Source organism: Lissotriton helveticus, chromosome 5_1 (genome assembly GCF_964261635.1).
Source record: "Lissotriton helveticus chromosome 5_1, aLisHel1.1, whole genome shotgun sequence".
NCBI classification, from domain to species: Eukaryota; Metazoa; Chordata; class Amphibia; order Caudata; family Salamandridae; genus Lissotriton; species Lissotriton helveticus.
In genome coordinates, this window is record NC_136065.1 from 1,676,576,567 (window position 1) to 1,676,591,862 (window position 15,296).

At 42.4% G+C, this 15,296-nt stretch overlaps 1 protein-coding gene across 1 annotated transcript in view; it reads right to left on the reverse strand.

Annotated features, from left to right (window-relative positions):
- CARMIL3 (capping protein regulator and myosin 1 linker 3) overlaps positions 1–15,296 on the reverse strand; it is a 1,019,681-nt gene that overhangs the window by 545,838 nt on the left and 458,547 nt on the right. Inside the window, exon 7 of the mRNA XM_078644900.1 lies at positions 8,203–8,273. Coding sequence (XP_078501026.1) covers positions 8,203–8,273 — 71 coding nt within the window. The remainder of the gene's footprint in view (positions 1–8,202; positions 8,274–15,296) is intronic.

Consider the following 15,296-nt stretch of genomic DNA (forward strand, 5'->3'; position numbering starts at 1 on the left):
GAATATGTAAGTAGGGAAGGGGATGGCAACACACGCTGGTTTCAACCTCTACTGTATACACCAAGCAGGCATGGCATGGAGAAGTGCATCTTGAGTGCTACTTGAACAAGCATGGAGAGGGAGGCACGGCAGGGGAGGCAGCAGTAACACAACGCTGGCATTAAAAGGCGGTGGTAGAAAGAATGCTATATTTAATGTAAGCAGCTAGGGCGTTAAAGCTGAGCACAGGCAAACAATAACAGAGCAGGAAACCAAGAAAGAAAGAGTCCCCCAGAGAACACAAACAACCATAATGGAATGAGACAGTACTAAGCCCATGCTCTGTGGGAGGAACAGAAGAGAGAAAGGAGGGACAAGGATGCAGGACTGACCACTGGCAAGTAAAGATATTTAAAGGACACTGACATAGAAATGTAGCAAAAAAGGGGTTGAACGTGATTCACACAACCTGATTACAGCAGGTCTCGAAGACATGCACTGTGTAGCTCGACCAAAACAGTGAGAACTAATTTCAAGTCCACTGATGCAGCACAAAGGGTTTAGTTGGAAACAAATGTTGCAAACTATTCAAAAACCTCATCACAATAGGTGATTTAAATAACAAAGGCTGGTCCAGCAATTGCAAAAAGAGCCAATAAGTAGCCCTTAATAGTACCCTCAGTAAGTCTTTGCTTCGTAAGGGAAAAAACAAACAAAACTTCGAACAACTTTGCTTGTCATGGGTTTATGCTTTGGGTGACTCACCAGTCCACAAATGTGTCCCAATATCTTGCATACACTGATTTTGTGCATGGATGCCTTGCTGCCAAGATGGCATCAATGAACTCAGGGTGGAGGTTGAAGGAGGTCAACTGCCACTGCTCAATCTCCAAGCATGGATATGCAAATTGAGTGGGCCGGGTATGGTACTCTGCAAAGCAGCTGGAACAAAAACTCATGCTAAAGTGGCAGCTTGATGAGAGGACAGATGATCAAGCCAAAGAGTTCTGGATACCATACTCTCTGAGATACAGATATGCTTTGGAAATTTGAATGCGCAAAGGTGCTGACATTGCACATTCTCATCAATGGCGAAGAGAACAAGCCTGGAATGACCCTCTTGCTGGACAGTGCCCTGCATCACCTGCCAGTGTAACTGTCATTCATAATCCACAAAGCTCCTGCGGTTGAGTTTTTCCACACTGGCATCTATAGATCTCACCAGGTGAGCCAGCTAAGTGAATCGCTCTCTACTCTAACAGATTGACGGGGAGTTGAGACTACTAGAAACCAGAGGCTTCTGTTCTCCACCGCTCCCGAATGGCCTCTGCATTCCAGTAGTGATGCATCCGTGACCAACATAAGAGGGAACTCGTAGCAAGCTGAATGTGCACAGCAAGGCCTTTCAGAAAGCCTGTGCTGTAATGTCACAGAGAGACTAGGGAAATCAAATGTTCCTGGAGCAAACTGGGATCCGATAGAGACTGGGAGCACATTGATGCCCTCACACCCTCACTGGAGCCCGAGAGTTGCGAGAAGGGGACAGTTCCAGCTTTTACTTCTTATGATTTTTCTTGGGCTTAACCCAAGACTTTTACGTGACAATGCCCCGGCAATTACTTCAGTAAGGGAACCCTCCCTTCCACTTCGACCAATCGCTGCATGGAGTCGTCTTGTGTTTGTCAATGCAACATTTGGACTCACAGTCCTGTATGGTCTCTGGGTTCATCTGGGCATAGTTAGCCTAAGCCCTGGAGTCGAGCACCGAACCCAGACACCATAAATAGATTTTGTGAGGGTGGCAATCCGTGCACGGTTTCACCTGGTCAGTCTACGGGGTGACATTTCCTCTTACATAATGGTGTAATTTTTAGAAGAAGGTTAACGGTCAAAAAACCAAGGAAGAGCTCTGCGTCCTAAGGTGCACATGACATGAACAGACATCAGCGCGCATAGGTGGCGCTTATATGAAGCTCTGCTTGTCACTTCCAGCAATGGCTTGGAGCTACACAACACCAGCTCGCTAGAGTACTGCTTCAAAGTTTCACCTGGGAGAATATTCAAGATGTAAAGAGTCAGTGGTTAGTGGTATACATCAGGACTGCATTTCCCAGGAGGCCACACCCTCTTGCATATCTAGAGAAAAAGCACCCATCTTGGATCTTTAGGTATTACTTTAATCATGGCGCATGGCATCCTTGCTAGGCAAAGTGCTACATTGTTGCTGCAAACACTCCCTGCTACAATGATGGATTTCATGCAATGAGACCTATTGTTTCTGCTTCCTAAAGATTGTACTGGGAACATTTTCGATAACCAAAAACAAACTGTTCCTTGCACATTTATTTCGGTCTCCAAAGAATATGAGGCTTATTCACAAACTGCATTTTGCAGCACTAATGTACTACAAAACAGTATTGACATACCTAAACACAGAGATCTAAGCCTCTGCCTCTATCTGCGATCGTCGCACACGTAAGGATACGTGTAGAAAATGTATGAGGGATGGAAAGGAGTGGCTGGAAAATGGGGAATATTTACGACTAAAAGGGAGGAGTACGGATGGGTTCAGGGAAGGATTTAGGGACATGCACACACCTACAAGAGAGAAAGGCCATTGCTATTTGGAAACTGTCCTTCTCTAGTTTCTACAGCCAAAAAGATCCAAAACTATGGTAAATGTACTTTAGCTTATAATATTAATAATAATAATAATAAGATATATTTATAGAGGGCACAGCTACCCCGAATGAGGTGTCCCGGTGCTAATACGGACAACAGCAGAGCAGTGGGAGGTGCACATCTAGTCATTATGACTAAAAAGCCGGATCTTCAAGACCTTTCTAAATTCCTGTTCATAATGCATCAAACGTAATTGACCAGGTAAGTTGTTCCAGCATTTAGTGGTACCCACCTCAAATGTCCTACCCCCCTTTCTTGCCTTCTAAAACTGGGGGGTGCCTTCTAAAACTGGGGGGTGGTGAGGTAGCGTTTATGATTGGACCTAAGTGATCTGCCCTTCTGTTAGGGGTGAAGTCTCTTTCTCAGGTAGTTGGGCCCTCTACCCTGATATGCCCGAAAGGCAAATGTAAGGGCCTTGAATTCGATACGCTTGGCTACCGGGAGCCAATGGAGTTGTCTAAGATGAGGAGAAATACCCTGATGTTGAGGGATCTTGCAGACCAGTTTAGCTGCCGCGTTTTGTATTATCTGTAGCCTGTGGATCAGGCCGATCAGTAAACCCATGTAGAGTCCATTAGCGTAATCAAGATGGGAGGTGATTAACGCATGGACTACGGTTTTGCAAGCTGTCTCTGGCAAGAAATCAGTACATTTTCTGATAGTTTTCATCTTGCCAAAGCAGGCCGCTGAGACAAGTTGAACATGGGTAGCGAGGGATAAGTCTTTGTCCCACCTGACTCCCAAATTCTTGACTCTTTGGGTGTAGGGGCAGATCCCAGTTCTGCTGGCCATCAAAAGGGCGTCGCGGGTGGAACAGCTTGGTTAAAAAAACAAGACCTCCGTCTTGTCGGTGTTAAGCTTTAGAAAATTACTGCTCATCCAAGCAAAAATGCTTTTGAGGCAGTCTTTAAATGAGTCAAAGGTAGATGCTGATACCATCGCTGAAGGTGAATATCAGTTGAGTATCATCCGCATAGGATGTCACCTTGATCCCAGTCTTGGTAATGTGCTCCACCAATGGTGTCAAATAGATATTTAAGAGTAGCAGGCTCAGGTGCCGAGCCCTGAGGCACCCCCCATCTTAATGGTTTAGCGGGGAGGAGAAAGGGTGGAGAGAGACGTGTTGTTCTCGGCCATGAAGGTAGGACGAGACCCAGTCCAGCGCCGTCCCCTGGATGCCAATCCATTTAAGGCGATCCAGTAAGATGGAGTGGGACACTGTGTCAAACGCCACTGACAGATCGAGGAGCACCAGCATGGCCGCGGATCCTCCATCCACTGCTCAGAGAATGGAGTCAGCCATCTCAATGAATGCAGATTCAGTACTGAAACTAGGGTGAAAGTCGGACTGGGAATCAGGCAGTAGCCCATTGGACTCAATAAAAGCCGCAAGCTGCTGATGGGCTAATTTCTCTAAAACTTTAGCAGGGAGCAAGGAGGTGGGCCTGTAGTTACTGGTGACTTCAGGGTCAGTGTTAGGTTTCTTCAATATTGGGAGAAGAAACACGTGTTTCCAGGTTGATGGGAAAACCCTCTGTCTGAATGAGGAATTCCAGATGGCATTAAGTGATGGATTAAACCAGCTTAGAGCTGGAGTAAGTCCAGCACCATGGTCAATCCTGGTACCGAAACACCCTCACATGGAAAATATGGGAGGCAGGTACTTAAAATAAATCGCCCTAGAAACTGGTCTTAAATTATAATATTTACACTATTCAAAAATATAAATACATTTGATTTAAATATTTACAAAATATATACATAAACATTGTTAACGCTAATATTTATTTAAAAACTACAACATTACTTTTAAAATTTGATAAACATAATTTTATAAATTTTTTATAAATAAAAATATACTTTTTACCACAGGTGGGATTTAAAAAATGTAAATTCTCTCTGGCAAGAAATCAATGCATTTTCTGACAGTTTTCATCTTGACTTTTTTATATTGATCTACTTTTAAATGACTATACTAAGTTTTCATCTTGACTTTTTTTATATTGATCTACTTTTAAATGACTATATTAAGTTAATAAACATTAACATTTAACAAAACAGTTTGATACGTTTTTAAAACGTTTAATACACTTTTATATTCTTTCCTGTTTTTCACCCCGATTGCGAAGTCTCTGTTAAGTGTGCATAATATCAAATATGGGTCAGAACATGGAGGCCATGAACAAATTAATTTGGTTTTCTAGAAGGTCGGAAAAGAATATATTAATAAAAGGAACAGCTAAGTGAGGAACAACCGTCTGATATGATATTGCATTCGGATATTTGTGTGTGTGATTTTTTTAAAAAGTGAGTCTGCTACATGTATTGACTAATCATTTCCGTCTAATCTGTTTCAACTAATTTTTCAACTTTAATTACATTTATTGCCTGACTAATTGAAACGGTTGAAAGCCTTACTTGAAGAAAGGAGCATTGGAGCTCTAACCTGTTTTCTTTTTTCTGGAAAGCCCCATCCCTCTAAAGTCCCTTTTGTTTTTTTTTCTTTCACAACGTTTTTAGGAGCTTCAAGGGCCAGATAGACGACCCTTTTTTGCGCTCACAAATGGGAGATCGGCCTGTTTGTGACCACAAAAATGGTCATGGAATGTACAAGTGCTATTTTGCGAGTCACGGACTTGCAAAATAGCGTTTGCGACTCTCTCTATTAGGAAGGGGCATCCCTTCCTAATACCAAGACTCACTAACATGTACTATTGTTTTGTGACTGCATTTGCGGCCACAAAGCACTTGCAGTTTACAACCTACTTCAAGTAGGTGGCAAACAACTAGCAAAAGGGAAGGGATCCCCAGGGGACACATTCCCCTTTGTGAGTGTGTGAGAAAATATTTTTTAAGAGCTGGCAGTGGTCACAGGGACCACTGCCTGCCCTTAAAAAATTAAACGGAAAAGTTTTACTTTTCTCTTTAAAATGCAGTCCGTTATCTTTTAAGGAAAATGGGTTGCATTAAAAACAAGCATTGGCATAGCCAATAGGTTTCGCCTTTGGGAGCTTATAAGTGTTTAGTTATCCAGCACAATATCCTTGGTGCAACAACATCAACTGTTGAATGGCTAAACACTTATAAGGTCCCAAAGGTGAGACATATTGGCTATGCCAATGCTTGTTGTTCTTGTAGCAGATGCTTCATTAAGGAAGGGAATTATCACTGTGTAGCTGAAATGGAGGTATGTTGTGGCTCTCTACACATGGGTAGCATGTCCAGTCGCATGCAACTCTATGCATGCAGAAGGTGCTGTGTGGATCTGTGTGGGCAGCAGGCGCCACCCTTGATATCACCACCTATTGCTGAGACAGTACATATTGTAAACTTTTGGGAGCAATTTAAAACTGTACACGTGAAACGGAATAGCCAACCCTGGGAGAAGGCTGCTTGCATGGTTTTTAATGATCAGAAGGTATTATGCATGCTTTTTGCATATCTGTTAATCAGTCAATAGACAATTTAACTCACATTTTCTGTGATACTAAGATGCATTGGACAACATTATTTATTCATTTCAATTTGCATATGAACAGTGGTTGCAAGAGGTAGCAAAACAGAATTGCAGGCTGGCTCTTTCTTTATTATCATTTATACACATAGTTCATGGGTGTGGGTATTTGTGTGGGTAAGACTCCTAGTCAGTAGCAGGGCAAATTCACACGCAAACACAGACACTCTCACAGATAGGCATAGACAGAGAGACACACACTGACACATATTATGCTCTTACAAAAAAAAACATGGTTTCCTCTCCAACTTCCACTGCTGCTTGTTGACCCTAGTTATGTAGTTAAGTAGTTAAGTGGACTGTAAGTGTGGCAGGGTACTCGACTTCCCAAATTCAATTCCCTTCTCAACTGGCTGTATAATCATTCCATCGTAGAAATCTCTGAGATTCCATTCGTTAATCAATATTTGAAGTGGCCTTGTACAAGGAAAAGTATGTATTGATTTCCAAAAGTCATCCTTCCTTCTTTCGTAGATGATGTCAAGGACAACTCAACTGAATCCAAGGATCTGCAGGAGCAAAGAGAGTCCACCTCAATCGCCTGCTAACCAACCCCTAATGCTCTTGAATATACCGCAAGCACCAGCGGTTAATGCCCAGGGCAAATAGAGAGAAAGAGAGAAAATTCGACAGTGTTCAGTGGCTTGAGTTCTGCCTGTACTCTGGTAGGATTAGTTGGACTGGTTACGGATCACGTAGATTAGTTTCTTCAATTTAATATATCACGCAGACCTTATCCAATTTCAGAGAAGAATCATTTTCCATTTTGTAGAACAGTTCCTTTCTTGAGAGATAGTCAAACGCCAATAATTACGCAGGACCAGAAGAAGCGACTGCAGATTAGTCAGGAGCCGGTAGCTGGGAAGGTGGCTACCGCCGCTGAATGACGGGGATTATACAGGCAAAAATGAAGAAAACAATGCACTCTTTTTGTAGGGACTAGAGACAATGTTCATAGCCAGCCAAACGAGAGTAACCAGGGAAGTGGACGCTGCCTCCAAAGACCGGAGCAATACAGATGCACAACCAGCCAGGTGAAGATAGCCGAAGAGGCGCACGCTGAGTCCATGAGCAGCAAATGTTCACTGCTTGCAAGGGAATGGCAATTCAGGAGGCGGACATCGCCACCACTGGACAGTAGCCATGTGGGAAAGGGAAGGCAAACAAGCATTGGCAACGAAAGTTATCACGATCGATGTGAAAGCGAAAGTGATCACGATGACGAGCTTAAACACGCAAGGCATATGCGGGCAAGCTTTGGAAGCAGTTCCCAAAGCAGCTTCTAAATGTCTCTCCGAGCAGTGCATGCGCGTTGACTCAGCAAGACCTAAAAAACTGCTTTATTTAAAAAGCAGTCCCAGACTGGAGGTCTGTGCCCCCAGCAGGCCACCCTCCCTATGAATCACAAATTGCGCTTGCCTCATGAATATTGATGAGGCATGCAATTTGTGACCGCATTGGGGATCGCTAACAGTGTCTGTGACACTGTTGCACATTGAATTTTGAGAATCGTAAATTGCGAGATGCAAATCGCTGCAATTTGCAAATCGCAAAATGTTGTACATCTGGCCCTTGGTGTGGCCCATTGCTTCTTAGTTCTTATGCTGTCCCTGTGCCTCTGTAACCAAGTCCTCCTTTCCCCTGTGCCTAAAAACATCCATCCCCAGGGCCTCTGATCTTCTTACCCTCTCGAGTCCCCTTTTTGTTACTAGTGTGAACATCAAGAACCCACTGTCTTTCTCTTCACAGCCTCCTTATGGTTTACCCTATATTCCCTTCCCTTTTGCAGCTATGCCTCTAAACACCCATGCTCCCATTTTTTGTTAACTTCTTTGCCAGTTTGTTTTTTGTTCGTTGTGTTAATTCTTTAAGAGGGGGTTCACTTAATTTTTTTTGCTTAAATGGTAATAGTTACGTTGGTGTTTACATCCGGGTCTCCTCATTCTCATCCGCCTAACAGTATGCATACTTTGTATATTTAAACATGTCTGTTTGCGATTCCTCCACACGTAGTTTCTCAGACGTACCCATTGCACCTCTTCTCGACAGCACATGCCATTGTAATCGCATAGAGCAGCATAGGTCTCTGAGAATCCACCTGCAAACATCAAGAAGGCAAATAAGTCATGGTTGCACTCAACACAGGAGGTACAAAAGAACACCAACGTAAAATGGGCATCATTTTTCACACATTTTTTCCGAATATATATCTCTCTAATCTCACTTAGGAACAATGACACCTACCTTGGGAAACAGTAACAATAAATCTGCAAGGTTTGAGAGCATACAGCGCACATTACCGGTTTCATTTCACTGACCTATGTTCTTGAACCCTCACAAACCTCAACTTACCCTAATGCAACATCTAGGAAGTGGCAGCAAAACTCACCTGACTGCTGTTTCCGTTGTTCTCTGCGAGGCAAAGCGATCATCTCTGCTGTGCTCTGCGCTGCCAGAGCAAGGAATCACGAACTCTTTGTGCTCCGTGCTGCTGCCTCCCCGGGGACTCGCTGGTGTGAGCGAGAGCTGCTGTCGGCACGCTCTGACCTTCGCTCCCAGCTTGAGTCTCCAGGGTCGAGGCCAGGGCAACAGTAAGATCTGCACCTAGCCCGGGGGACTGCGAGGACCAGCAACCCCTGCCTGGAGCAGCTGGTGCCTCTTCCCCCAGGCGACACGCCCACGGACACGCCCACCGGCGATTGTAGTATTTAAATTCATAACACCCGCTCCGCGGGCGCCACTCACCTGACTGCTGTTTCCGTTGTTCTCTGCGAGGCAAAGCGATCATCTCTGCTGTGCTCTGCGCTGCCAGAGCGAGGAATCACGAACTCTTTGTGCTCCGTGCTGCTGCCTCCCCGGGGACTCGCTGGTGTGAGCGAGAGCTGCTGTCGGCACGCTCTGACCTTCGCTCCCAGCTTGAGTCTCCAGGGTCGAGGCCAGGGCAACAGTAAGATCTGCACCTAGCCCGGGGGACTGCGAGGACCAGCAACCCCTGCCTGGAGCAGCTGGTGCCTCTTCCCCCAGGCAACACGCCCACGGACACGCCCACCGGCGATTGTAGTATTTAAATTCGTGACACCCGCTCCGCGGGCGCCACTCACCTGACTGCTGTTTCCGTTGTTCTCTGCGAGGCAAAGCGATCATCTCTGCTGTGCTCTGCGCTGCCAGAGCGAGGAATCACGAACTCTTTGTGCTCCGTGCTGCTGCCTCCCCGGGGACTCGCTGGTGTGAGCGAGAGCTGCTGTCGGCACGCTCTGACCTTCGCTCCCAGCTTGAGTCTCCAGGGTTGAGGCCAGGGCAACAGTAAGATCTGCACCTAGCCCGGGGGACTGCGAGGACCAGCAACCCCTGCCTGGAGCAGCTGGTGCCTCTTCCCCCAGGCGACACGCCCACGGACACGCCCACCGGCTACACGTATAAAGCAACAAATAGTCTCACGCGACGCGGGACGCGCGCGGGACCAAGCGCGGAGCTAAGTCCGGGCAAAGGGCGGGCCGTCTGTGGCCGTCCGGGGACGACCAAGGACGGGACGGGCCACCCCATTAACACCTAATCTAGGAGAATAGGTCCATCAGACTACTTGGAATTTAACACTTCCTTATGATGGCCTTAAAAAAACTTCGTTCAAGAACAATTTATATGAAGCGCATGGGTACTGACGCAGCTATCAGAAAATCTGTTGATAAATCTATGAAACCAGGTCAAATTTCCTGCACACCGGCAATAACGAAATACTTTTCCACTCTCTCTGTGAAAAATCACTCATTTCTCCTTACATCAGAAGAAGAAAAAAAGCAAAATCTCTCAATCAATAATTCTGAACATCAGTTACTATTACACTCTGAACTAAGCAACCATAACCAAGGACCATCAAACACAGAGATTAATCTGGCAAAGATCTCCCTCTTGGAAGAGTATCATCAATCAATCTTAGAGATGTCTCAAATAACACCTATTAAACACCAGGATAATGAACTAGCCATGGAGGTCTCTGCAAGTAATATTACTAAGATCGAAGAACAAAAATCAGTAACACCGCTAAGACTAAACCAGCCACTTACCAGTTCCCCAGAAAAATCACCCCAATTGTACACTAACCAAACTAATCACACTGATCTCTACTTTTCTAATTTAACTCAGGCAGCTACCGTTCCACCCCTGTCAAAAGCACTTTTTTCCCTACAGGACATTTTGGAATCAGTTCTCACCCACCTTGGTCAAATCTTATCTAATTCAGATGACACCCTGGATGTCCAAATAGGTATTCTTAAGTTCTTGGTGGAAGAAAAAAAGAAAAAAGAATTACCTAATGACTTATCTGACAAACATGGAACGGTTAACCGATTACAATGTGAAGATGGCTGCAATAAAGGAATAAGGTCTCTAAAAATGCAAGATGCAAGTACACAAACATCAGATGTGATAATAATTGGGACTAAAATCAAGGAAATAAGAAAAAAGAAAAAAACTCCCATAACTTATTCTCTTAAGAAACTCTTCAGGGAAGAAAAGGAAAATATCACCGAAAATAACATCAAACACTATCCCATTTTTACCAACAAAGAAATTGAGAAAGGTCCAGGTCCGATAGCTCTTGACAATAAAATACATTCAACAAAGGTTATCAATCTACAGGAAACAAAACAGACGGGAAAGACCATAATAAACAAAGACCTGAAGGAAAAAATAGGAAAGAAAAAGCGAAGAAGACCTCAGAGAAGAATTCAAAAGAAAAAAGGGAACAAACTCAAATTTCAAAGACACATCTTCACTAATTCGGTGAACTCTTCAGCGACTCAAATAACTCCACTGGTGAAACCCTTGAACCCAAAAGCAGAAGAATACTGCCCGACCTCAGTAAAAAAATCAATAGAGCGAAAAAGTAATGATACAAAAGAACTACAAGATTACAAAATATGGCAGTGGGATGGAAATCAATCAAAACACTTAACAATAGAAGAACTTTTTCCCACTGACAATATGCCGCTCAATCGTGGAAGAATAATTAATCTATTACAAGAAATACCTTCTCTGAACTTTCTGACAAGCAACGAAATTGACCTAGTACGCTTTCCGAAAAAAGAAAATAACAAATTTGTACAAGTGTCATTCTTTTCCCCAGTTCTCCCTGGAATAATTATAAGAGAGAAGGAAATTCTACACAAGAATGGCTATGATGTAATCTCAATACCAGAAATCAAAACCAATTTACAAAATACAGCGGCAATTAGACAATCTCATACTAAAAACAACCTCAGCTCAGATTGGGGAGAATATGCATCAAACAATATGAGAAAAGATATATTAAAAATACAAGTAATGCACGGCGAAAGGTCGGTTAGGTCCCGGAACACTAACCCAAATGATAAAGAGAACAACCTACAATCTTGGGCGTGGTTATCAGAAGCATTAAACAGTAAAAAAATGGATAATCCACAACAACATCAGGTTTAGCAAAGGTCTGAAGCTTTCGTCATGGAATCTGGCCGGGAAAACCACCAACAAAATGAAAGATGCAACAAAAGATTATCCAGATATTCTTGCTCTGCAGGAAACATGGTTAACCACCCCCTTCACACAAAAAGGATATTATGTTTATGAAATCTCAGCAAAAAAATCCAAAAGGGGTCATGCGAAAGGTGGTATGGCAATCCTGCTGAAAGAAGATTATTCTTGGTCGCAAGAAATAATTGATACATATTCACACAATCTACAATGTATCAAAGTACAATTTAAATTACAATCATCAGATATTCATAAGAAAATACTACTTTTCAATATCTATGCTCCACCAAGTAAAAAATACGACCCTTTATTTGATCATCTACTAGAGATCATAACTAACATCCTTGAAGATCAACATCATCCATCATATATCATTATGGGCGACTTAAACGCTAAAATATCAAATAGTGAAATAAAGAAATGGTCTACATTATTTAAGGAGGAATCACTGGAAATATCACTCCCGCAATTTCCAAAAGGAGTAAAGTCGGATAAAAGAGGAAGCTCATTATTATCATTCCTTCTAAGCATAAATGGGACAATATTAAATGGAAACATCAATGGAGATAAGCCAGCTTCATTTACTAGGCAGGGAAATGGAGTTCCTTCTATTCTTGATTACTTCATATGTGGGAATGAAGTAAAAGAACAAATTACCCAACTGTCTATTAAATTTAAAGAGGAAAGTGATCATGCACTCCTACGTTTAACAACACTCTGGACGCCACAAACTACTTTCCAGAATGAACCAATATTCTATAAACCCAAAGTGGAAGTAAACACAGCCCAGCGTCGGATCTATTGGGGTGCGGAAAATTTGGATTATTTGAATGTTTTAATAACACAAACTCAATTGTTAACTGCCACTTACTCTGATGATCCCATAAAGAATTATGAAACTGTTTTGAACGAACTTAAACACGCAATACAAAGTAAATCAAAACAGGACAGATTAACACAAAGGAAAAGTGCCAGCAAGAACAAAAATTGCAATCAAACAACTATAAAAAAACTCAATAGGTTGATTCGCGCTCAGTACTTGAGTTACTCGTCAGTAAATAAAGTCGAAATAAACAGACTAAAGAATCAAATTCGAAGACAAAGGGCTAAACAGGAAAAGTTGAAACAGGACCGAAATTGGATTGATATCCAACTAGCAGCAAAACAATGCAATCAACGAAAATATTGGTCTTTGATAGCAAAGATGACGGGAACTAAAAAGAAGTTAGAAGCAATCCCTGTCTCAGAAGAAGACTGGGGTATATTTCTAAATGATCTATACAAACCCAACCCGAAAGTAATGGTGAGAAAGGACACTGAACAAGAAATGGTAACCAAAGATATAAAACTCACCAAGACCTCGGCTGTGTCAATCGCCCTGAATATCAAAAAGGCAAGAAGTACGGGCGCATCCGGCCCTGATCAGATCCCTATCAAGGTTTATCAAGCTGACCAAAAGGCATGGGGCCAGATGCTCGCGCCATTATTCAATTATATATTTGACTCCGGGAATATTCCAAACTCGTGGAAAGGAAGCACAATAATTCCAATATACAAAAAAGGAAAAAGGAGTATAGCTGGAAATTATAGACAAATCGCTCTAATGGATGCTGGCGGTAAGATCTTTGCTGCAGAAATACTTGACCGGTTGAAATCTTGGGCATTTTCGAAGGGACTAATTCCCATGTTTCAGGCTGGGTTCCGACCGAACCATTCAGTTACGGACAATATAGCTACCCTTTAATTTTTACTAGACAAATACGTAACTGGAAAATCTCAACCAATATATGCAGCTTTTATAGACTACTCTACTGCCTTTGACAGGGTGGATAGGCCGACACTATGGATAAAATTGAGAAAAATGGGTATCCCTGAACCACTATTGCAACTAATTGTGAACCTACATAGTAATACCTGGTGCCGAGTCCAAATGGGGAGTGACAGGGGCCTGACAAAGATTATACAAACATCCAATGGCCTAAAGCAAGGATGTCTTTTGGCCCCGATTTTATTTTCTCTCTATTTGAGTGACCTACCATCGCATCTACAACAAGGGCTATGCACTCCACCGAAAATGGCCGCTCAGCGCATACATGCTTTGCTGTATGCGGACGATATAGTCATGTTCGACCTGACACCTTTTGGACTTCAAAGTCTTTTAGATATCTTATACAACTACTCGAAAGAACATTTCTTAACTCCAAATATAAGTAAAACTAAAGTAGTTGCATTTTCAAACAAGAAAAAAGATGTGAAGTACCAATGGAAATTGGGAGGAGAGATTTTGGAACAGACAAAGGAATATACCTATCTTGGTAGAATTTTTTCGCATAATATGAGCAACAGCAAACAAATTAACCATTTAAAAAGGAAAAGTGATCTACATGCCGGGGCCATGTCACGCCTGTATACGACTACTGGAAGCAGGCATTTTTCAGCACTAATAAAAATTTATAGAGCCAAAATCCCCCCGGTTCTATCTTACGCCTCTGAACATATTCCCCTAAAACAATGGAGTTATATGGACTTAAATGAAGGCAAAATATTAAAAAAGTTACTGAAAGTTTCCAATTCGACACCAGTACAGGCACTAAGATTGGAATGTACGATCACAAGCGCATATGCGACATCAGTAGCAAGCCTCATTAGGTGGGCATATAACCTTCTCCATTCCAAAGAGGGTACCCTGCGACATTTGCTAAAAATCGAGACTTTTGGTAAGGATACTACTAACTCTACATTTCTTAAAAACTTGGGAGAGGCTTTTCGTCTAGCAAAAATTAGTGCAGAAATGTTATTATCTTGGACACGCGCACAACTCAAACTATTTTTAAAAAACTTTGCTCCCAAACTGAGTTACGAGCTTGATCACTTCCACTGTACTAAATTATCTATGTACAAGACTTATGCTGACTCCCAAGAATATAAGCAAAGACCGCTATATCTGGAATATACTCTTACCCATGGTGCAAGGCGCACGATCATGATGCTACGTCTGGGTATACTCCCCTTATTATCCTTTACCTCTTCCTGGAGACAAAACAGTACCTCGCAATGTAACCTGTGTCAGGGGGGCAAACAGAATTTAGAGCATCTGCTCTTTATATGTCCAAATAAAAAAGTTGTCAATGCTAGGTTATCATGCTTAGAGCCCATATATCGGTCTTGCAGGATTGTCAATGCAAGGGATTTTATTTCCGTATGCGTTAAGCCACCAAATGAATATGTTTGTTATAAGATTTTTAAATTTTTGAAAATTACACTAAAAATGTATTAAGTTGTACGTAAAATCAAATGTATTTTCTTTTAGATAATTTTGTGGTCCTCGAAAGAGTACCGAAACAAAATAAAAACTTTTTGACCTTTTTTTTGCTTCATTTGACATTGTTTCTTCTTTGAGAAGTTATGTACTAGTCGTTCCACTCCGCACTGACTCAGAAACTTCCAGATATCTCCCTACTTACCTGTATCGGACAGTCTTAAAACAGATACAGGCCAACTATTTCCAATGCAAAATTTTGATCAAAGATGGGGATATTGTATGAACATAAGTAACCGTAGAAACCCACCACTTAGTCTTTGCTGGATAAGTGGAACGTCATCGTTCATTCTTTAG